The following is a 21822-nucleotide window of genomic DNA, read 5'->3' on the forward strand; positions in this document are numbered from 1 at the left end:
AGAGCTTGGCGGCCTTTGTCCGCCAGCTCAAGGCGTGGGACGAGGCGTGCGCCGACGGCCGCTCGTCGTGCTGGTTCGAGACGGAGGGCGACCTCCCGCGGCTGGCCGGGGAGGCGCTGCTGGCCGAGGCGGCCGCGACGGGCGCGAGGCGGATCGCCTTTGACGCCGTCGCGGCGCGTCTCGAGGCGACCGCGGCGCCGCCGCCGCCTCTCGGCACCGCTTTGGCCGCGTGGCCCACGGGATGGGGCATCGAGGAGGGCAACTTCTGCGGGCTGGCGCACTGGGCTGTGGAGGTGTGGCACGCGGCCGGGTCGGTCGACGCGAGCCGGTGGCAGGTCGAGGCTGACGGAGGGCGCCTCTTCTTTGTGCGGGTCGCGGAAAAGGCCGCATAATCGCGCTCTCCGCCGAGGCCCGCCTCGGCGACGGCGCTCGCCGCGCAGCAGCAGGCCAGCAGCAGTAGCAGCAGCAGCAGCAGCACGTGATTCTTGACACATGATTACACTACACAGTCCTCCCTTCGGTTGTCGTTTCGACCCTGTTTTTTCTTCTATCGCAGCGCACTCGCATCTGTGAGCCTAGCGCAGCGCGAACTCGCCGTCTGAGCCTAGCGCAGCGCGAACTCGCTCTGAGCCTAGCGCAGCGCCTCGGAAAACACCATTTTGGCTCGCCAACAAGCCCTCCGCGCCCCCACACCGTTAGGATAATACATTTTTCTTGCTTTTTGGGGTGGGGTGGCCGGGAAATTCTTTTATGCCCATCAGCATGGGTGCGGCGCCGGGTAGAAGCAGATAGAGCAGCTCTACAACCGTGACCCCGTCCATCCGCGATCCTCGACGGCAACACACGCTCACTGTGCAAGGTGCCCATCGTCCGGATTGGCGCGGACGACGTTCACGCCGCCGCCTCGAGCGCTATGACGGTGGTACGGCCGCAGTCTCTGGACGCGGCCTCTGGGCGTTGTGACGCCGGCTGGCGCGAGTCGCTGTTCTCCGGCGCCTGCCGCTTCAAGCTGGCGGCAAATCCACGACACGTCCACGACACGTCCACGACACGTCCCCCAGGCGCGTACCGCTCCAACCGGGAGTGGTGGTCCGACAACCTGGCGTGGCAAGAGGGCTGGCCGCTCAACGCCTCTGCGCCGCCGGTGTACGAGCGGAGGTGCGAGCGCGCGGGCGGCTGGCGCGTGCTGCGTCTCGGTGGGGGCCCTACGTGGCGGGGCGCCGCCTTCCGCGACTCTTCTCGGAGCCTTCCTGCAGGCGCGTGCTGCGGATCGGTCCCTTTGCGTCGCGCGGCGCAGGCACCAAGCACGCGATCGGGATGGAGAATGTGGTTGCGGCGGGCGAGTGCGTCGCTGCGAGCCTCCTCTCCCCCGTCACAGAGGCGGGCGAGCTGGTCGGGGAGCCTCCGATCGGCGTCCACCATGTGCACGTCCTCTCGCACACCTCGATCATGCAAGACGTCAAGGCGCAGGCTGGCTGCTCATAATGAAGTGATAATTACTAGTTCGTGACCTCGACCGTTCCTCAAGGCGTGGGGCTTCCCCCTCCTCGACCGACACGGCCGCCGCTTCCACTACCACCCCCAGTGGGCGGACCACCGGCACGGAGGGCAGTGCGACGCCGCGCGCGGAGGCGTCGCGCGCACGACCCCGCTCCCCAGCCCTCCGCATCTCTTCTCCTGAACGCTGCGCGCCGTCCTCTCCCAGGCGTCGCGTGCATGAACCGCTCTTATCCCGCCGGGTACGGGCAGCGCTACACCGAGGCTGCCCACGTCGACCTCGAGCTCGTCGAGTCTCCGGTGGAGTCGCTGCAGGCGCTGCCTCTGGTACTAGTCCTCTGGTACTAGTCCTCTGGTCGGAGATGAGCTTCTGTCAACCTCGAGACCTCGAGACCTCGAGACCAGTCTCGAGACCACGCGAGGGTAGGTGCCGCCGCGCTTCTGGTGGGAGATGAGCTTCCAGGCGTGCCCGCCGCCGGCCGCTGCTCAGCCGGCGGCGGCCGAGGTGGCCTTCCGCGAAACTTCTGGGAGCCTTCCCAAGGAGGGGAGGCCGGAGGCAGCGAGGGGCGAGGGGAGTGCCGCCCAGCCTCCGGCGCCGCTCCGCCACCTCGCTCCCCCTGCTCGACCCTTCCAGGAGTGGTCTAGCAACCTTCCGCGTAGGCGCCGCTCCGCTATCTCGCTCCGTACGTGTGGGCGTCGCCTTTCGACATGCGGCTCTGCGCGCTGTTCGGCACCCTGCCCGCTCAACTTCACCTTCTGCAGAGGCGGGACACGTCCGGGACACGTCCAGGACATGCGCCCCCCCACAGGCACTTGCCCGCTCAACTTCACCTTCCACGTGCCGGAGAACGCCACGTCGGCGCTCTGGTACTCGGTGCGGCACCGCGAGGGAGGGAGGCTCCTCTCCTTCGACCTGCACACGCACGAGCACCTCGTCACCGCCTTCATCTTCTCCGGCCGGCCAGAGTCCGTCGGCCTCAACTCTGGCGGCTGGCGGCTGTCGCAGCCGTGGCTGCCGCTCGCCGTCCCGCCGGCGTCGCTGCCGGGGAGCATCGCGGAGTTTGGCGAGAGGGTGGCGGCGGCCAGCCCGACGGCCTGCACCTACCAGCCCACCGTCGAGGTGGTCTCCGGCGCGAGGTTCGTCCGCCGAGGCTACCCCCGCTGCAATGGCACGGCGGGCTCGTCCTTTGCCGTCGCCGAGGGCGAGTACACCACCGTCCTCGGCTTCTTCGACACGCGGCCGAGCGCCTCTCTGCCAAAGCGGGTCGAGCGCTTTCGGCACTCCGGGTGCGTCTCACGGCCACTTGATCGGCTCATGCGCTCCGGTAGGTCGAGTACTTCCAGCACCTCAGCCTGATGGGCCTGTGGACGCTGGACAGCGGCATGCCGCCTCCCCTCGACGCCCGCCTCGGCGCTGACTAGCCGGTGTCGGACGAGCCGACCTTAATTAACTATGAATTAACTATTAGTTAATTAAGTAGGCGCTGACCAGCCGGTGTGGGACGAGCCGCGGGGGGAGCTCCGCGACTGGGACGTCTTCCGAGGCTTCGTGGCCGGCGGGCTCGGCGTCACCTCCGAGCACGCCCCTGCCGTCACGCTCGCTTGCGCCGCCGCGATCGCCGCGGGGGCGGCTTTCTTCTACCTGGTTGCCGTTGCCTGCCGTCTGGCGGCGAGTCCCGCGCGCGGGCGGGCCAGGCGGGCCAGGAGGCAGTACGTTGCGGTCGCCGGCGCTGCTCCTGTCGCCCCTCCTGCTGCTCCTGCGGCAGCTGCTGCAACCGCTGTCCTGATGCTGCCCCTGCCCGCTGCTCCGGTGTGCTCAGCAGCGTACGAGGGCTGACGTCGTTCGGTCTGCTGTTCGGCGGCTCCCGGCGATGCTACACCGCACCTGTAAGCGCCCCCGCGCCCAGCGCTGCTGCGCTCGCGGATCGCGGCGACGGTGCAAAGAGGCACCTCTTTCCCGATGTCTGTGCTCCCCGTACGGGGAGCGATACCGAGACCGTCTGGGGAGTACATTGGCCCTGCTTGATGTGTCGGCTGTCATTAGTCGTTGTTCGTACCAACGTACGTCACTGTGGAGTGTCTCACAACCCCGAGTGTGGAGAGAGCGACGTGTTTGGAGTAAGTCTGTGGTAAAGTACAGTAAAGCCGTAAACTTGGCACATCTTGGCTCTCTCTTGACGGGAGACTGCCGCCCGAACACTCCTGCACCTCTGCCACCTGGGTGGCGTGCGGCGTGGCACTGGCCACTCTGCCGGCCGGTGGTACCGGCCCGCTAGTACCGCACTCGTGCCGGCGGCGACAGTGTACGCCAACGCTCGCTCACAAATCACAAAACACATATCGCCGCGCGCGCCCTCACGGCTTCTTGCTCTCGATGAGCTCGGCGCCCTCCTTCTCCGCTTGAGTGAGCAGCTTGCCCTTGTCTGCAATCTCTTTCCGCTCCGAGTACCTACACGAAGGCCATGGAATGGGCGTGTCGTGGACGTGTCACCAGCAGGTGCCCTCTGCAGCTGTCCGAGGCGAGATGCCGATCGACGAGGAAGTCGGCGTGCTCGCGCCTAATCTCGGGCGATCTCGGGTCATCTCGCGGTCATCTCGCGATCGACGGGGAAGTCGGCTCGGCGTTCGCGCATCAGCCGCGTAAACTTAATGTGCTCCTACTAACACGCGATTCATAATGAGGAGATCAACGGATAGGCATCAGCCGCGCACACTGATGTGCTCCTCCATAACGTCCACCACCCGCTCACGGAACGGGCCCGGCTTCATGCGGCCTGCCTCGTCAAATTCCTGCCACGCCTTTGCCACCGAAGACTGGTTGGTGGTGCAGGGCATTCTCATCCAACGCGCGAGCCTGTGGCCGAGATGACGCGAGATCACCCGAGATTGCCCGAGATGCCCCCAGATGAGGCGTCCAATGCGCGAGCCGGCGCAGCTCGTTGACAGCGTTGAAGGACTGCGAGCCGCCGTTCACCTGCAGCAACCTCGACTATCTCTCTCGGCTATCTCTCGGCTATGCCTCGTTAACAAGGTACATGGTTGAAGAAGATTCACGCGATGATTGGGCAGCTCGATGGTCTCTCGGCCACCTCTCGCCTGCAGCACTGCGGCGGTGCGGCCCTGCGTCGGCCGCACGCTTCCTGACGGGCAGCGGAGGACAGGTGAGTACAGCTATAAGTACAGCTACACCGTGAGACAGGTAAGTACAGCTACCACAGGGAGCGCCTCTGTCCTCTCGAGTGCTGCTCGGGGTGGGGTACTCGGGGTGGGGCTACTCGGGGTGGGGCTACTCCTCGGGGTGGGGAGAGTCTGTCCTCTACGTGTGGCTGCCCGTGTTGAGGGGGAGCCAGTCGATCTGGTTCTTGAAGACGCCGGTGATGGTGCCGTGCATCTCGGGCGAGACCCACACGTGCGCCTAGGAGTTGGGCCTAGGAGTTGGGCCAGGCAGTCTGCGGCAGACCGTGGCAATCTCGGGCAACCTCGGGTCATCTCGGCTCTTCTCGCCTCCGACCAGAGCGACAGCGCGCGCAGCTCCTTGACCTTTGGGTGGTCCTCCAGCGACGGGTCGCGCACCGGGAGGCCTACACGGGAGATCGCGGGGATATTTGGGGAGATTGCGGGAGATCTGGCGGCGTCTGGGAGCCGGGAGGCCCTGCGGGCTGAAGACGCGCACGTCGGCGCCCATCGCCTCGAGCAGCCGCGCGCACTCGTGGGCGAGCCGCCTGCAGGGAAGGTTCAGACTGAGGCTTAGAAGGCTCCGAGAAGGTTCCGAGAGAAGGCTCAGTGCCCGGTTCTCTCTCCGGGGCCAGACAGAGGCCCGACTCCGTGTCTGCCTCTCTGGTATCTGGCGCCGGCTGAAGGAGCTCTCGCGCAGGGAGCCGTACAAGACAAGCACGCGAGGCGCGTGCGCCAGCTTGGCACCCGCGGGACGAAAGTCGCGCGCTGCCTCGAGCATGTCGCGAGGGAGCCAGTCGTCGCCAGCGCCAGAACTGGGCAAGTCAAGGCTCGCGCGGTGAGCGAGCCAGCCGCCAGTGCCGTCCGCGTTGGGCTCAAGCGCGTAGCCGCCGTCGAGAGTGTAGGCCGCCTCCTCAGCCGAAGCGCAGCCGAGGCCAGCGCGGGTGGAAACGGCAGCTGTGGCAGACATGGTCACAGCGGGGCGTGCAGAGGGTGGGGCTCGCCGCACGACCACCGCAGCGACGGCCCCGACGAGGAGGAAGAGCGACGCCGTGGCGATATCGAAATCGGCCCGACGCTGGTTCGTAGGGGAACTGCGAGCAGCAGGCCGAGCGAAATGGCGAGACCGAGACGTCGGCCCCGCAACAGGGATCGGCTTTGGGTTCGGGCTCCGACCCAGACCGGGGAACTGATTGGCTACTCAACTCTCGAGGATCTCGAGTTAGGTACGCACACAGGAGAGAGAGAGAGAGAGAACGTACACCGGAACACTGTTCACATAAACTGTGTTCACAGCCTTGTTATTGAGAAGAAAATACCTCTGATGGCGCTGTGCGCTGGCCTGTGAGAGGTTGAGGTGCGAGCCCTGGAGGCCCTGGGGATGGGGGGGGACTACCCGCGGGCTTAGAAGGCCCGCGCGCAGGGGGGTGGGGCATTGAGACCGGTCATGAATGAGTGCGCGACACGCATGTTGCGAGCAGCGTTGTTGATGTTTTGCGCATCGCCACTGACGGCGGCGCGCGAGAGCTGTTGCGAGTGGTGTTGGGCGTGTGTGAGTACACACACACACGTGTTGGGCGAAGCCCCGGGCGCTGCCGTTCACAGTAGGCACAAGCAAGAGTGTAGAGACACACACACCGCCTCCTATCGATTCCTGGTTGACCTGCCCTCTGGCCGCACCGTCGATGCTCTCCACACACGATGGCAGATTCAAAGCACCCCGCGATGAGGCGGCGGCCACGCCCGCGAAGAGCGCTGATTCCCGCGCCAACTGCTCTTGCGTCGTCGACTCGACGACGGTGCCCGCAGCACAACGGCAAGCTCCGACTGCTTCTGGAAGCACCAGCTTCCTCTTTCTCCTTGGCTACCCTCACACGGGCACCTCCAGCCTGCACTTTCTCCTCGCGACCAGCGGGTCCGTCAGCACGATTGGCGATTCCGCGGTCCTCGGTCCGTCAAAGGAAGGCATGGCGGCCCTCCCTGCAAAGGCATGGCTGCCTTTGCAAGGCGATCACCGCCCGGCTGGTCGGTGGGAGCCCAGCTTCTGGAGTTCGAATTACTCGGATCTGGTGGAGAGAACCTACCTGAGCCATTGGGACCGCTCAAAGATTTTTATTGAGAGCTCGCCTCCCGAGATCTACCTCTCTCGCGAGCTCCATTCGACCTTCTCCAAACACGGGAAGGTGAGATTCGTTCTGCTGGTCCATGGCATCTGCGGGATGCAGGCGGACCGCTTCTTCGTTGGGGGCAGCGCTCGCCTCCCGATGTGCAGGCGATGCTGCAAAGGAGCGCTTGACAAGCCCTGCATAGACAGCTTCATGTCCGCCTCTTGGGCGCTTGCGCTCGACACGTACCGTAGAGTCATCGCGAGCTTTGGCGATGACGTCTTTGTGATTCGTTACGAGGACTTGTGCCTCCGCTTGAACCGTGTGCTGCGCGACTTGGCCGCATGGGAGCCGCGGTTGGCCGACATCAACGTCTCCCGCAAGCCAATCATTACCGACCACGCCGACGCTCACCACACGACTTCAACCATCGGCGACCACTGCGAATTAGCGGTGCGCCGCTGGCGAGAGCCCATGCCCGCGCTGTGCAGTGCGACACCGCCGGCTTGGACGGTGCGGGCGGGGGTGATAAGCATGGCCAATCATACACAGACTACTTTGCACCGGCCGGCCAGCTCGACCTGTGCGTCAATGGCTGCGACGCTCGGGTATGTCTACCGTCCCGGCCAGTTTGATTGCTCCATCACGTCCGAGTAAGTTGGGCACCAGAGTAATCAACCTCTACAAGGGGGAGCGACATCCGTCCTTCCTTTTTTCTAAATTTTGGGATTTTGGGTCTCATCACTCTCAATGTGAGCGGTCTCTGTCTCTAACTCTATACGTACAAACTACAATATAGATAGATCGTAGAACTTTAGATGCAGCACTGGCTCAGGCCTCAGGAGCTACGGCTCTAGCGTCTAGGTTGTAGTCAAGGAGGTATGAAAATACGGCTTTCTATCGGTCCCTTACTAGTCTCTATGCCCCCGTCTCACTATCGTCTATCGACCACCGTCCCCCGTGCTTCATATCTCAGGCTGCCAGGAGGGCGACAACGCCGCCGAGCGGCGGCGAGGGCGCGACTCGGCAGCCCTCCAGCGCAGCCGGACGACCACCACGTTTGCCGCGCTACAGCACATCAGCGCCCCGAGCGTGGCAGCGAGCTGGTAGTTGTGATACTCGGGCGAGGCGTTGTACAGGCCGGGGAGCAGGCCGAGGGACCAGATCACCTTGAGCAGCAGCAGCGGGCAGGTCATCGCCGGCGCCGCGGTCCCGAGTGTTGTGCCCGCCCAGTAGCGGAGGTAGCGCCGCGTGAGGCCTAGACAGAAATCTGCGTCCTCCACACGCTAGTGAGGGCATACCGCCCCTGCAACCTGAAGGGCGGGGGCGGGAGACCCCAAGACAGGCATGGCACGGCAAGGCCCGGTGCGGGCGGGACAGCCGGCTGCTGTCGACGAGTGAGAGGTGTCTAGGAAGCGTTTGCGAAGTGTCTGGGAAGTGTCTGCGGGCCTCGTGGCGGCGGCGGCGGAGCGACGTCGGCGAGGAGGGCGGCGGCGGCAACGGCGGCGGGATTCCAGCCAAAGATGTGGAACGAGCTGTTGAGGACGACCGGCGCGACGACCGTCGGAACAAGGGCGATGAGGCAGCGGAGTGCCGCTGCTGCCGTGCCGCTGGCGCCGGCCGGCCTCAGACCCGGCACGAACGCCCATGCGAGCGAGATCGCCGCGGCGGCCCCGCCGGCGAGGAGCTTGGCCGGCTCCTTGGAAAGCACCTCGCCCTTTGGAGGGTGGAAGAAGATGAAGATGACCACACCGAATGCGTGCACCACTGCACCAAACGCATAGAGAGCGTCGCTCACGGCCGCGCCCTCGCTCGGCTTTGAGCCGGTCTTACCCGGCGCGCGGAGCGTGCCGGCGTGAGCCTCTGACGATGCGCCGGCCTTGGTGGGCAGCGGAGAGGGAGCGTAAGAGCCGCGGCGAGTGCTGACCATCTCCCGGGCTGCCCTTGGCCTGCCGATACAGCGGCGCCAGTGAAAAAACTCTGGTTCAAGGGTCGGCGACGGCTAGCGCACCACACTCCTCTCCTTAAAATCCCTGTGTGGTGGCGGCGTGCCGTCCTCCCATCCCCTCTTGGGTTCTGTTCAGTTCTTTTTTCTTTCTTTATGTTCGTTAGAGCTACATGCACTGACTCGCCGGCATACACTGACCCGTTCGTTTTCACTGAGAGAGAGAGAGAGAGAGCACACACCCTCTCCTTTTCCCCATTAAGTAGGAAGAATCGGAATCTGATCCCGCTCCACCGTCGGCTGCCCCCGTGCTAATAAACGTGCGTCCCACGCCCAATCCCTGGCCCACTGCCGACCGTCAAGCTTCCCTTGACCATGATTGACCCGGAAGGCAAGGATGGCGGCGCGTCTCGCTCCAACCTCAAGCCCATGCTCCTCGGCGCGATCCTCGGCAGCGGTCTGACCGCTGGCGCGTTTGCACTTGCCTCGCACCGGACGCTCGGCTCTGCCCTGCGCGCCGACCGGGCTCCGCCAAACGAAAAGTGGTCCCTGGGGAGTGTGCTTGGGATGGCGGCCGAGACGAGCCAGGACTTTTTTACCGACCCCAATTTTGACTTTGGGGAGACGGGCGAAAAGTGGTCCGACGCAATGAAGCCCGCCGCGTCCGCCGTCGAGGCTGCGCGCGGCATGATCTTTGGCGGCAAGCCCGATCCGCCCGAGGTCCCCCAGGTCATTTTCGTGCACGACGCGGTGCTTGACGACTTTCTGGGCGAGACGCTCGTGATGGACGCGCACGCGAAGGGGGACATCAACCTGCTTGGCTCCATCGTAGTCAATGCCGACTCGGTGCCGCCTACCTCCTTTGAGCTCGTCAAGCAGTTCCGCTCCGCCTTTTACGGCTCCGACGCCCCGACGGGCAATGCAGTCACGCTGACCGAGGCGCGGCTCTTCAATCCCTTTCCGATCGACTACCGCCGAGACAGTTGGAAGATGCACAACCTCCCAGTGATGCAATCTATCCCACCAGCGGAGTTCCTGCCCTCGTGCATCGGCAGCGGCGACGCCTGGCTCGAGGAGACGCTCGAGGCGGCTGCCGACAACAGCATCACCCTGCTGCAGGTGTGTGGCGTGGCGGACCCTGGTAGCGCGCATGCACACGCACGCACGTGGCCGCGCACGCGGGCCGACCGAGACTCGGACAACCCGCGCACCAGCAGCCACCAATGGGGCGCGTCGGCAAAGTACTGCTCCGCCGCCTGCTCGTCCAGCGGGAAGGCGATGCGCTGCAAGCTTATCATCTCATCCTCGGTAGCGTAGGTCGCAACCCTCACCAACCTAAAGACGGTCTTCGAGAAGAAGCCCTACCTCGCCAAGAAGGTCACAAAGATGGTCTGGATGGCGGGCGCGATCGACGTGGCCGGCAACCTCGAGGAGCGCCACTGGGCGGGATTCCCAAAGATGACCAAGGCGATGTTTGACAAGTGGGGCTGCAAGACCGTCGGGGAGCCGGCCCCGTGCCAGGACCCGGACAGCGAGTACGGGCGAGGCTTCCCCGAGTGGAACGTTTGGGGCGATGTGCCGGCCGTGGATTACATCTTCCGCACGACCGACTTCCCCATCTACCTCGCGCCCCTCGACCTCGCCGATCAGCTCCCTATCCCGGGCGAGTTCATGAAGACGCTCGACAAGGCCTACACGCCAAAGTGCAACAAGATGATCTACAACGCGCTCAATGTGAGCTACTCGACCTTTGCCGCCCCGCAGCCCTTCTACCGGCTTTGGGACTCGTCCGCCGTGATGTACGGCCTCAAGCCGGAGCTGTTTGGTGAGGTAGAGACCACGGAGCTGGCCGTGGGCACCACCTGGGAGTACCAGGGCTTGCTCATCCGCAAGTCGGAGGCCGAGATGGGCATGCCACCCGTCGAGGACTTTGTCGACGCGTGCGTGCGCGAGGGTGTCCACTCGCCGGTCGCGTTCCGCGAGGTCAACATCGTGCTCGGCCTCGCGGAGCCGGGTAACCCGCAGCCAATCTTCGACTTTGCGGCCGAGTCGGCCTGCGCAGCCGAGTCTAACAAGGGGCTGTCGGCGCCAACAAGGGGCTGACAGCCCGCCGGCGCTAACAGCGGGGAACGGAGACGCGCCGTGCCGCCGTCGCCGAGTGCCGTCGTCGCTTTTTGGCATCGTCGACCGGGGTGGCGAGTCAGAGCACTTGCGCGCGGGCGCCGGGGACGCAGGAAGTCCTCTCCCTTTTCTCACTCCGGGACCCATTAATTAAGCTCAAAGTACGAACGTACACTGAGAGATCAGAGAAAGAACGATGGGGCAAAACACGTCGGTCGCTGAAAATGGCCAGGTGAAGACGCTCCAGACTCCGCAATCTCGACGCTGTGGAGCCCCCCTCCATCTCCCCGACACCCCCCCACCCCCCCCTTTCCCGATGCATGCGAACGCAGGGGCTTGACTCCTCGCCCTCCGGCCGCGGCTCGGCCGCCCGGATTGATAGAGTGCGCCCCCTTCGAGATGCGCCGCGATCTCGCTGCGAGAACTCGCTGCGAGACTGCGGCGGAGGAGGGGATCACTCCGGCATCGGCGCCACCGCCCGGCCGAACGCGCGCACGCGCATGATGCCGCCGTCGGGGAAGATGGAGACGCGCGCGTGCGTCGCGCGGCCGGCCGACGAGTCGAGCTCCTGTGATTCATTACTCAGGATTAAGTACTAGCGTTGATACTCGTCGCGCGGCCTGCCGACGAGTCGAGCTCCTCCTCAAACGCGTGAATCGCGTCGGGCCCGAGGCGCGTGCGCGGCAGCAGCGGCCGCCACTCGACCGCGCCTGCTCACAGTAGAGGCGTGAAGAGACGCCGTTCACACGTCCAGCAGCGGCCGCCACTCGCCCGCGCCCTCGAGCAAGTCCTGCACCTCTGCGTGCGGCGCGTCGCACACCTCCACGAGGCACGACTCTGGGTAGTTTCCGCGAAAGTGCGCCGTGTCGATCTCGAGCCGCTCGATGCCGCCCGCCACGGCGGCGAGTCGGAACACGCACCACTCCGACGCGCCCGGCATGTCGACCAGCCCCGAGGACGGGTCCTGGCGCAGCACCGCAGGCCGGTTCGGGTTGCGCGCCGTCTCCCACCCGTGATCCATCCGCTCCCCGCGGCCAGGCCGCAGCAAGTTGCTTGGCTCGCCGTAGTGCCGGTTCGAGCAGCCGAGCGCGCGCGCGCCGTTCAGGGCGGAGAGCAGGTCGAGCGAGCCGACGGCGGCGGCGTCGAGCTCTGTCGCAAAGTCGCGCGCCACGGTCCCCCACGCACGCATGCGCGCAATCCCGCCGTCGGGCAGCGCGTCGACCAGCAGGTGGGTCACGCGGCGCGAGGCGAGCTCGGGAGGCACCTGAGCCGAGGGGAGCCGAGCGATGTCTCTTGGCTGTGTATCTCGGCTGCATCTCGGCTGCATCTCGGCTGTGTCTCAACCTCAAATAGGTGGACCGAGTTGCCCTCGGCAACCTCGCCGTCGTCGGGGACGCCGGAGGCGGCGCCGCGCACGTACCCCGCCCGCAGCCGCGACTCGGGCACCAGCTCGCACCACTCGGCCTTCGCCTCGACGGCGGCGCGGGCGCGAGCAATCTCGTCGGCCGAGGCGCAGGAGCCGCGCTGGCCGAGGTCTGCGCGCGGCGGGCCGAGCCAGGCGGTCTCGGGCAGCTCGCCGCCGCCGCGCGACGCCTCGCCCTCCTCCGCGTCGATGCACGCCGCCAGCACCCGCACCGCCGGAGTCTGGTTGCCCGTAAAGTGCGCCGTGTCAATCTCGACCCGCTTGACGGAGCCGGCGAGGCCGAGGCGGAGCAGCGCCCAGTCGTGGCCGGGAAGGCGCCGGCGGCGCGACTCCCACCCGTCCATCACCTTGCCCTGCGTGCAAAAGGTCTCCGAGTCGAAGTGCGGCGCGTGAGGCTGCAGCAGGTTATCGGCCGTCGCAAACCACTCGTCCGTCGCAAAGAGGACGCGTGCACCGAGACCAGCGTCGGCGAGATTGGTGAGGCTGCGGTCGGCGATGCTGGAGATGGCGCGGCAGTGCACCGCGCCACGGAGCCGCAGGTCGCCGCAGCGACGTGCGGCAAGCCGGCAAAGCATGATCTCGGGGGGGGGGCCAGGATTTCGTTCTCCGCCGCCTTTCGGCTGACTCTCTCTCGAGGTTCTCGAGGTTCTATGGAGCATTTGAGCCACATTCTGATCATTCCTGGGACCCCCGACGGGAGGCTTGCGTCGATGGTGGGCGTTTCGACGCCGGCAGCAGGCATGCCGAGGCGCCCGCGGAGGGCGCTAATGTCCACGAGTCCACCGCCGGGGCGGTGGCTTCTTCTTCTTCGACTGAGGGGAGGCTGACGTCCACCGCGGGCCCACCGACCTCGCCGCCGTAGGCAGCCCGGTCGGCGGTGATTGAAGGCACGTCCACTGTCCCAGATGCGTCGGAGTACGACTGTGAAAAGGGGTGCTCCTCGACCCAAAAGATGCTCGGCACCCTCCCCATCACTTGCAAGTGCAACTGGACCCTGCCGGAGAGGTGGGAGAGGGAGGACGGGGACGGCCGACGACAAATATTCGCCTCACAGTCAAACACGGCTGCTCACACGCCCAGCCGTGCTCTGGTGCGTCGCTTGGGTCGCCTCTGCCGCTGAGATGTCGAGGCCGGGGCGCACTCTTCGACTTGGGCTATTATCTGGCCTCGGGAGGGCGGCGGGCGGCGGCGTAGGGGCGGCGGCGAGCTCCCGGTTGCAAATACTCGCCTCGCGGTCCAAGATGGCGGCTCGCGCCCCCAACCGTGCACCAGCGTGCCTCTCTAGTCCCGCCTGCCACCCAGATACCGAGAGCTGGGCGCACTCTTCGACTTGGGCTATTATCTGGCCTCGGGAGGGCGGCGGCGGCGGCGTAGAGAGGCGGCGGCGAGCTCCCGGTTGCAAACACTCGCCTCACAGTCCAAGATGGCGGCTCGCGCCCCCGGCCGTGCTCTGGCGTGCCTCTCTAGTCCCGCCTGCCACCCAGATACCGAGGGCGGGGCGCACTCTTCGACTTGGGCTATTATCTGGCCTCGGGAGGGCGGCGGCGGCGGCGTAGGGGCGGCGGCGAGCTCCCGGTTGCAAATACTCGCCTCACAGTCCAAGATGGGGCGGCTCGCGCCCCCAACCGTGCACCAGCGTGCCTCTCTAGTCCCGCCTGCCACCCAGATACCGAGAGCTGGGCGCACTCTTCGACTTGGGCTATTATCTGGCCTCGGGAGGGCGGCGGCGGCGGCGTAGAGGCGGCGACGAGCTCCCGCGGTTGCAAATACTCGCCTCACGGTCCAAGATGGCGGCTCACACGCCCAACCATGCTCTCCATTAATTGCTTCATGAGAGGGACATATCGAGTAATCTCGGGTAATCTCGGGTAATCTCGGGTAATCTCAGGTAGTATTGGATCGCGTATAATGGGCGGGAGCGGGCACACACTCACACACAGACACACACACACACACACATACACGCACAGACACACATTATTAGTGATCTCGGGCAATCTCGATCAACCTCGCGTAATCTCGGGTAATCTCGGGGGTGATGTTGGATCTCGTGTATTAGCGAGCCTGAGCGCGCGCGTGCACACACACACACACACACACACACACACACGCAACAGTCTTGGAGAGCATCTGGAGTCTGTCGGTTACTTGACCCATTAAATTAATGCCATTATAAAGCCGTATACCGGAACCGCCGCGCGTCATCCTCCAATTCAAGTCATGCACGAATACGCACCTAACACTACGTACATATCTCCACCCGCGCGCGATGACTGTACCGCACGCAGCGCCCCAGCCCACACGCGCCCTCACTCTCCACGCCATGCACACTTGCACACAATAAGCAATAACAAAGCACGGCACGCGCGCGACAGGCGCCCTCACACCGCCCTCGGCCCACCGCCGAGCGCCGCCGAGATCTGGCGCGCCGCGCCAAGCACGCGACCCTCGCCGAGCGGGAGCACCTGTTCACAGCGCGCACGTGTGAAGAGAGCAGGGGCGACTCCGCCGCCGCCGGGGCGCTGCGGTGCGCGACAAGCCTCGTTGTAGAACCACGGCAGCGTGCCCTGCACCGGCGCGTTCATCAGCACCCGCGCCACCCACTTGGTGGGCGTGATGAAGGCCGCGCTCCCCTCAGCAGCAAGCCCCTCGCGCACCACCGCGGCGTAGCTGATCGGCCGCCCGCCGCCCGCCGCCGCGTAGTCGAGCGCGCGGCCCCAGAGTGCCTGCTGCGTGATTGCGATCGCGTTTCCAGCGAAGATGTTGACGCCGAGCCCGAACCAGAAGAGCGACTGCGCGTCCTTCTTCTCCTGCGGGTAGAGGCGCTGGTAGAGCACCGGCGTCACCACGAAGGAGGACGAGGCCTAATAACAATTGGCTCATCATTAATGAACGCTGGTAGAGCACCGGCGTCACCGCGAAGGAGGAGGCCATGATGAAGTTGCGCGACGCGTTTGCGGCGAAGCCGGGGCCGAGCGCGCGCGCCACGGGGTTCGCACCGAGCTTGGCCTCGACGGCGGCGAGCTTGTCGATGCCGTAGAAGCGTTGCGCCTCGGCGCGGTTCGAGACGCTCGACTCGATGCACCCCGACAGCAGCGGCGCCAGCACCACCTAACCTCGGGCAATCTCGGGTGGTCTCGGGTGATCTCAGCCCGACAGCAGCGGAGAGAGAGGGAGGGAGGTGGGGAGGGAGAGAGGCAGGCAGAGGCAGAGAGGCAGAGAGGCAGAGAGGCGGCACCACCTTGCCAGCCGCGCGAGCCTGCTCGGAAGGCGACATCGGCGCGGCGCTCTCGTCGGGGCGGCGCATGAGCTCCTCGCCGTACGGGATGCACCGCACGCCGAGCAGCCGCGAGAGCGCGCGGTCGCAGACCTGGACGGGTCCTCGTCGGTTCACTTTAGCAAGTCATTCATCGCTAACCCGGGGGCGCGGCCAGGACCTGGAAGACGCAGCCCATCACCGAGTACTGCAGGAACCAGGCGACGAGGGAGGCGCGCCCGACGGTGCGGAACGGCGCCATCGCGCCGTCCGCAAAGACAATCTTCGCCGCCTGCGAAAGCTGCCCCTGCCCCGACACCTGGCTCAGTCGAGCAACAATTAGCTACTTACGCATGACTAATTAATAACACCTGGCTCATTCCAGCACCATTAGCTAATTACGCATGACTAATTAATTGAAGGCTCGCGGCACCTGGCTCGAGTTGAGCACCATCGCGAGCCGCTCGAGAGGCATACCGGCGAAGCGCATCACCACGGCGTAGATGCCGAGCCCCGTAGACCGGTAGGCCACCTTGACCGACTCCTGAGGGCGGCGGCAGGGAGGGAGTGGCGGTGACGGTGGCGAGCGGCGTCGGCGGTGGCGAGTGGCGGAAGCGGTGGCGCAGGCGAGGTGGAGGCGTGGCTGGCTGTTGGCGAGAGAGAGAGAGAGCAGCGAGCTCGAAAGCGGTGGTCGGCGGCGGCGGCGGCGGGAGTGGCAACCTCGGTGCTGGCGTGCAGCTGCAGCACCTCCGCCTCCGCCTGCCGGGACGCCTCCAACGCGATAGAGTCCTCCGTCACGGTACGCACGAGACGCGAGCCGCGAGTTCGCGCAGCTTCGGCGGCAGCTTCAGTTTTCGTGCGGACGATCCTGGCTGTTCGCTCAACAGTGGAGCCTGACATTCCGCGTAGCCCAGCGCACCTTATTTCGCGGGAAAAGAATTTTACGAGGACCCTCTCGCACAAACCTAGGGCGCTCGAGCTCTGATGCGGCTCAGTCAGTCCACGTTGTTCACGAGCTGATCGTCCTCGAGTCCTCGACCATGAATGAGTTCCTTGATGAGGAAGAAGTCGCGATGGCTCTAAAAAGGAAAGAATAAAGACAATTCAAGGAGGGGCAGACGCGGGAAAGTCGAGTTCTAAAATTCTTTACCAGTGCGCGCCAGTCCCGTGCCCAGTGATGAGCCAAAACGAGTTTTCTTGTCAAATTCTTTGTAGCCGGGGACAGAAGGCTAGAGCGCACTGAAACGCGAGCGCCTCGCCGAGCGGCCCACCGCCGACGATGCCCACCTTCTTGGTCTGCGGCAGCCACGTGAGCGGGAGGCTGGCCAGAGAGCGGCGTTGCACGAGCGTGGCAGATCGATGCATGGGTGTCAGTGGCTGGTGCCATTCGCTTTCCACGAAGGTTCTCTTTTTCTTTTTCCCGTGGTGTACCTGTGTTAGTGCCAGTGCGCGCCAGTCCCGTGCCCAGTGTTGTGCGAGGGAGTTTTGTTGTAAAATTCTTTTTTAGTTTTGAGCTAGCCTTCGATGTTACCCGCTAGGACGATAAGATCTCTTCACCTTGACATTGGTGGAGTACAGGCGAGGGGGCGGTGTGGCATGTCTCGCGAGTGTTGCGAGGGGCGCCTACCAACCTCGCTTGCGAGGGGGCGTGTGGCATGTCTTGCGAGGCTCGCGAGGGGCGCCTACTAACCTCGACTCGTCGACGCGGCGCTTCGTACACACAAACACACGCCGGTTCACGCCGCGCTCGTCGCCGGCGCGCGACAGGCTCCCGTCGGCCGGACTGCCCTCGACGAGTGGGTGTCGCCAACCAAGGCGACGCGCACTAGAGGGTAGTGCCGACGGGACGCGGCTCGAGGGCGACTCTCGCGAGGAACGGACGTTACAGTGGTGTCCGGCGGTGTCCGGCCGGCGCGATCACCGAGCTGTGACGCTCAGGGAAGCCTGATGAGGTACTGGTTTCTTTGCCCAGGGCTGGCCTTCCCCCCAGGCTGGATCAGCTGAGCAAGGTTTGGGGAGAATCCCCCGGTCAGATCTTCAGATATTTTGACAGATGACCAAAATCACCCCGTTTTTGCCCATTTTCGAACAAAACTCCCTCGCATTTCCGAAAAAAGAAATACGCAAGGCATGACTCAGCAGGCGAAGGAAGAATTCTAAAACGGGAGCACCCCCCACCCCCCAGAACTAAATCCGACGAAACTCGATCGCGAAATCTTGACACGCCCTTCGCCTTGCCGCTCGCCTTGCCGCTGTTGAGCTCCAGCCGCTGTTGAGCGCCACGGCGTGACGCAGCCAAATTCGCAATGAGCTGTGGCACCAGCAAGCCGGGTCTGACCTACGAGGAGAAGCTGGAGCTGTGGCGCAAGCTCGGCGGCGGCGACCTGGAGCCGGTCCTCGCGAGCGGCGCCGTCGCCCTCCTCGACGCGCAGTGGATCATCAGCCACGCCGAGGCGGGAGGCGTCCTCAGCCACCGCCAGGCGCTGCCCAAGGAGGCCTTCCTCTCCCTCGCCGACCTCGTCGAGGCGACGCGAACTGATTCCTTCCTTCCCGTCGCCGCGCTCTCCTACCCGTGGCTGACCAAGGACCACCCCGACCCGCGCGGAGCCAACCTCGCCCGCGTCGCAAGGGCGCTCAAGGCACTGCTCAATTGTAATGGCGGCAGAATCACGCGGCTCGGCGCCTTTTGGGACTTCGGCTCGCTGCACCAGCACCCCAACCCAAGTGGCAACTTTCTTGGGCTCTTCAAGCGCTTCCGCACCGAGGAGCAGAACGCGCTCTTCAAGCAGGGGCTGGGCTGCCTCGGCACACTCTACTCCCACCCGCACACACGCGTGCTGCGGCTGACCTCCTTCCCGGACGGCCACAAGGCGGAGGACCAGGCCGAGGGCACCAACGTGGCCAAGTACTTTGACCGCGGCTGGTGCTTCACAGAGGCCAGCTGGGCGAGCCTGACAAAGGCCGGCGACCTCTCGCTCGACCTCGGCAAGATGCGCGACGGCGTGTGGTACGGCTTACGCAACTTTACCGAGGACTGCACCGAGGACGGCGGCCGGCGCCCTCCACTGCTGCCGTCTGTGTTCGCGGCGGAGCTGGAGACGAAGAGCTTCACCAACGGCAAGGACGACAAGCCGCTCGTGAAGCGGCTGTACGAGGCCGCCTTCGAGGAGCAGTTTGGCAAGGCGACCAAGCTGAACTACCGCGGCCTCGGCTGGGGCGGCGCGGAGGCGGCGCAGCTGGCGGAGGTCCTCGCGAGCGGGGCAGCGCCGCGGCTCGAGAAGCTCGATCTCTACGACAACAAGATCGGCGACGAGGGCTGCAAGGCGCTGGCCGCCGCCCTCGGCAAGGAGGGGGCAGCGCCGCGGCTCGAGACGCTCTATCTCATCGGCAACCAGATTGGCGACGAGGGATGCAAGGCGCTGGCCGCCGCCCTCGGCAAGGAGAGGGCAGCGCCGCGGCTCGAGAAGCTTGAGCTCTGCGGCAACAAGATTGGCGACGAGGGCTGCAAGGCGCTGGCCGCCGCCCTCGGCAAGGAGGGGGCAGCGCCGCGGCTCGAGACGCTCAATCTCTACAACAACAAGATTGGCGACGAGGGCTGCAAGGCGCTGGCCGCCGCCCTCAAGGAGGGTGCCGCCCCGAGCCTGAAGGCGCGAGACGCCCCCCTCGCCACACGCCCCTCCCCCGCCCAATGCTCATCGCACCTCCCTCGCGTGCAGAAGCTCGTCGTTGCAGTCGTTTATAGCAACGAGGAGCAGCCTGAGCTGAAGGCCGTGTGCGAAGAGCGCGGCATCGAGCTGGGCTGGTGAGCCTCTCCAGCCCCGGCCGGGCGGCAAGGGCGCGGGGCCCGGCGGGACCGCCGCGCGAGCACGGCAGAGAGAGAGCGACAGACCCTGCGCGGCTGCGGAGCACGACGTCACGTACAGCGACGGTGGGGGTGCGCGCGGGTTTGGCGGGATGGGGGAGGGGGGGTATGTTCGTAAGAGCCACATACACTGAAAATTGTTCTCGCTCCGCCGACTAGACTACCTTCGCGCGTTTGTAGCTGGTCTCAACAAAAGAATAACGAGCGGCGGCTTTTGAGACCAACGTACCGTACCCGGGTAGCGTTGGTCTCAAAACTAAACCCTCGCGAAGCGATGAGCGATGCACAGGCACAGGCCACAACAGAGCCCCAACGCATGACGTCCAGCGCAGACAAACGCCAGAAGGTCTTTAAGACGTGCTGGGGTCAGCTGCTCGCCGGCGGCTTGCACGCGCCGGCCGAGCCCACCTCAGCCGCGTTTCGCCAGCGCTTTTGCTCGACTTGCCAACGAGACGGCCTTCTCATCCCCGCCTCCCGCGTTCGGACCGTCGACCGGGGAGGGAGTGTGCCTTACAACACGCACGGCGGCGGCGTCTACAACGAGCCTCACACTACTGGCCGCCAATGGCCGGCTCACCGATTGATCAATCAAACTCAAGGCTGTGTTGGGCCTCGGCTCGTGATCCTCAGAGACGAGACCGCCAACGTTCTACCCGGCCTGTCCCCGATCTTATGTGCGCCGGGCAGCTTGATGGCATTTCGCGTTAGCCGCACGCTGCAGCCGTTGCCGGCGCAGCTCGTGGCATCCGGCCCTCACATCGGGCTGCCGCCGCCGCCTCTCCTGCCGACACCTCCCCTGCCGCCGCCTCCGCTGCCGCCGCCGCAGGAGCCGCCGCCGCTCCTGCGCGCGTCGAGCTCGGAGCCGAGTTCGAGCATGCCAGATGGCGTCATCGGGGAGCTCGAAGGGATGGCGTCGGTTGCTGGTGCCGTGGACAGCACCAGCTGGCGTGCCATACAACGCGAGCCGCTTGCCACCGGCAGTCGCAGCAGCGCGCCTGTGCGGGGTGCCGCCTTATCGCAGGCTCCCAGCGAGCCGAGCGGGAGCTCCGACGCCGCCGATGCCGCCACCGCCCTGCTCACCCTCCTCGGCACGGGACCAGGCGGCGATCGGTTACAACCGTGACTCTAAGGGAGACGGGGAGCGGCGTTTAAGGCTCTTCATCTCAATCCCTGAACACACCACATTCGACTTCGTGTAGCATGTTTCTTGAGCACGAATGATAAAAAGTAAAGAAAGAAAACTAGAAGTCGCGATGGCTCTAAAAATAAATAAAACAAACGACTGACGGAGGGATGGAAGGACGGGGCACGCCGCCGCCCACGGCACGCGCCACCTTGAGCGCGGAAGGAAGGTGCCCCGCCAGGGGCGGATCGATCCTACTTATGCAAGCAATCGAATGGTGGGGCCATGCACTGCTGTCCCAATACACTCGCCGTTGCACCAGTTTTCTGGGCCGCACTCGGCACACGTGTCTGCGGTGTGGCCGCCGCAACTGACAACCGTGGTGGGCGCAGGCGTCGGCGGCTCGGCGCAGGCGTGGGCGCAGCGCCAGGCGTGGGAATGTGCAGAAAGTTGGGTCGGCCATCGCTGTTCGTGTCGGCCGTCCCCTCCTCGGCGTCCGTCCTGTTGTCACCGTCCGAGTCGGGGTCGCCTGTGTCTTCTTCAGCGTCGGCGATGCCGTCCCCGTCGCTGTCGGGGTCTTCACTGTCGGGTTTGCCGTCGCTGTCTGTGTCGTTGGTGCTGGACTCCTTGGCGTCGGGGATGCCGTCGACGTCGGCGTCGCCATTGCCCTCTTCCGCATCGGGGGCGACCCGTCGCCGTCCGAGTCGGGGTCAAGGTGGTCGCGGATGCCGTCTCCGTCCGAGTCGGTCGTGCCTTCCTCGGCGTCGGGGAGGCCGTCATTGTCTGAGTCTGTGTCGATCGCGTCAGCCGACCCGTCGCTGTCGGCGTCGCTGTCCGAGACGTGCCCTGCCTCCAGTGCGTCCGGAATGCCATCGCTGTCGCAGTCGGACAGGCGACGCGCCCGCGGAGGGCCGAGGGCGGCCTCTACCGCAGGGGCGTCAACGGCGGAGGCCTCGGCGTCAACGGTGGAGGCCTCGGAACCCGCAGCAGGGGCGGTGGGCTGTTGGGAGGGCTCCGGGGGCAGGTTGTAGTAGCGGGAGAAGGCAAAGTGGGTCGAGTGGGCCGAGGACATCTCGTATGCCTTTGCCTCGCCATCGATGGCGCCCTCGGCCATCGCTGACGTGCGAAAGCGGCCCGAGGCGGGAAAGTCGGACGCTTGCAACCAGAGAGAGACGCCCTCCCTTTTCTCCCAGTAAGCTAAAAGTACGTGCAACCAAAAGGAAATTTTTCGGGCACTGTATTTTTCAGTGTATGTGGCTCTTACTTTTTTATCGCCAAGTATCGCCAAGTATCGCCTAGTATCGCCAACATCGCGA

At 65.3% G+C, this 21822-nt stretch overlaps 8 protein-coding genes across 8 annotated transcripts; 4 read left to right on the forward strand and 4 right to left on the reverse strand.

Moving 5' to 3' along the window:
* Positions 1–1716: 1716 nt before the first annotated feature.
* Positions 1717–3627, forward strand: EMIHUDRAFT_459307 (hypothetical protein; the record flags this gene model as incomplete). The annotated part of the gene is made up of 5 exons (XM_005767889.1): positions 1717–1824; positions 1961–2072; positions 2307–2761; positions 2827–2908; positions 2979–3627. 5 exons carry the CDS (start codon positions 1717–1719, stop codon positions 3332–3334), a joined length of 1113 nt encoding a protein of 370 aa, XP_005767946.1. The 3' UTR covers positions 3335–3627.
* EMIHUDRAFT_445572 (hypothetical protein) lies at positions 3626–5805 on the reverse strand. Its single transcript, XM_005767890.1, has 10 exons — positions 5349–5805; positions 5141–5219; positions 5002–5070; positions 4828–4912; positions 4594–4637; positions 4425–4471; positions 4216–4351; positions 4129–4148; positions 4026–4055; positions 3626–3946 (listed from the first exon to the last, which is right to left on the reverse strand). Exons 1-10 carry the CDS (start codon positions 5639–5641, stop codon positions 3853–3855), a joined length of 897 nt encoding a protein of 298 aa, XP_005767947.1. The 5' UTR covers positions 5642–5805; the 3' UTR covers positions 3626–3852.
* A 551-nt stretch (positions 5806–6356) lies between these two features.
* Positions 6357–7433, forward strand: EMIHUDRAFT_245782 (hypothetical protein; the record flags this gene model as incomplete). Its single annotated transcript, XM_005767891.1, has 1 exon — positions 6357–7433. The coding sequence occupies one exon, from the start codon at positions 6357–6359 to the stop codon at positions 7431–7433; it is 1077 nt and encodes a 358-aa protein (XP_005767948.1).
* A 308-nt stretch (positions 7434–7741) lies between these two features.
* EMIHUDRAFT_119344 (hypothetical protein) lies at positions 7742–8706 on the reverse strand (the record flags this gene model as incomplete). The annotated part of the gene is made up of 2 exons (XM_005767892.1): positions 7742–7945; positions 8251–8706. 2 exons carry the CDS (start codon positions 8704–8706, stop codon positions 7742–7744), a joined length of 660 nt encoding a protein of 219 aa, XP_005767949.1.
* A 390-nt stretch (positions 8707–9096) lies between these two features.
* EMIHUDRAFT_245784 (hypothetical protein) lies at positions 9097–10824 on the forward strand (the record flags this gene model as incomplete). The annotated part of the gene is made up of 2 exons (XM_005767893.1): positions 9097–9840; positions 10039–10824. 2 exons carry the CDS (start codon positions 9097–9099, stop codon positions 10822–10824), a joined length of 1530 nt encoding a protein of 509 aa, XP_005767950.1.
* A 472-nt stretch (positions 10825–11296) lies between these two features.
* Positions 11297–12840, reverse strand: EMIHUDRAFT_459309 (hypothetical protein; the record flags this gene model as incomplete). The annotated part of the gene is made up of 3 exons (XM_005767894.1): positions 11297–11410; positions 11591–12106; positions 12259–12840. The coding sequence occupies 3 exons, from the start codon at positions 12838–12840 to the stop codon at positions 11297–11299; spliced, it is 1212 nt and encodes a 403-aa protein (XP_005767951.1).
* Positions 12841–17827: 4987 nt separating this feature from the next.
* Positions 17828–19327, forward strand: EMIHUDRAFT_245788 (hypothetical protein; the record flags this gene model as incomplete). The annotated part of the gene is made up of 1 exon (XM_005767895.1): positions 17828–19327. The coding sequence occupies one exon, from the start codon at positions 17828–17830 to the stop codon at positions 19325–19327; it is 1500 nt and encodes a 499-aa protein (XP_005767952.1).
* Positions 19328–20395: 1068 nt separating this feature from the next.
* EMIHUDRAFT_245789 (hypothetical protein) lies at positions 20396–21620 on the reverse strand (the record flags this gene model as incomplete). The annotated part of the gene is made up of 2 exons (XM_005767896.1): positions 20396–20467; positions 21435–21620. 2 exons carry the CDS (start codon positions 21618–21620, stop codon positions 20396–20398), a joined length of 258 nt encoding a protein of 85 aa, XP_005767953.1.
* Between the last annotated feature and the right edge of the window lie 202 nt (positions 21621–21822).

Source organism: Emiliania huxleyi, assembly GCF_000372725.1.
Source record: "Emiliania huxleyi CCMP1516 unplaced genomic scaffold EMIHUscaffold_476, whole genome shotgun sequence".
Taxonomy (NCBI): Eukaryota; Haptophyta; order Isochrysidales; family Noelaerhabdaceae; genus Emiliania; species Emiliania huxleyi.

Excerpts from the sequence above, each read along its gene's own strand:
- EMIHUDRAFT_445572 (XM_005767890.1), bottom strand. The coding sequence starts at position 5,641 with ATGTCTGCCACAGCTGCCGTTTCCACCCGCGCTGGCCTCGGCTGCGCT. Across the intron at positions 5,220-5,348 it reads CGCGAGAGCTCCTTCAGCCG|GCGGCTCGCCCACGAGTGCG; the intron begins GCGCCAGATACC and ends CCTTCCCTGCAG. Across the intron at positions 3,947-4,025 it reads GCCGACTTCCTCGTCGATCG|GTACTCGGAGCGGAAAGAGA; the intron begins GCATCTCGCCTC and ends GCCTTCGTGTAG.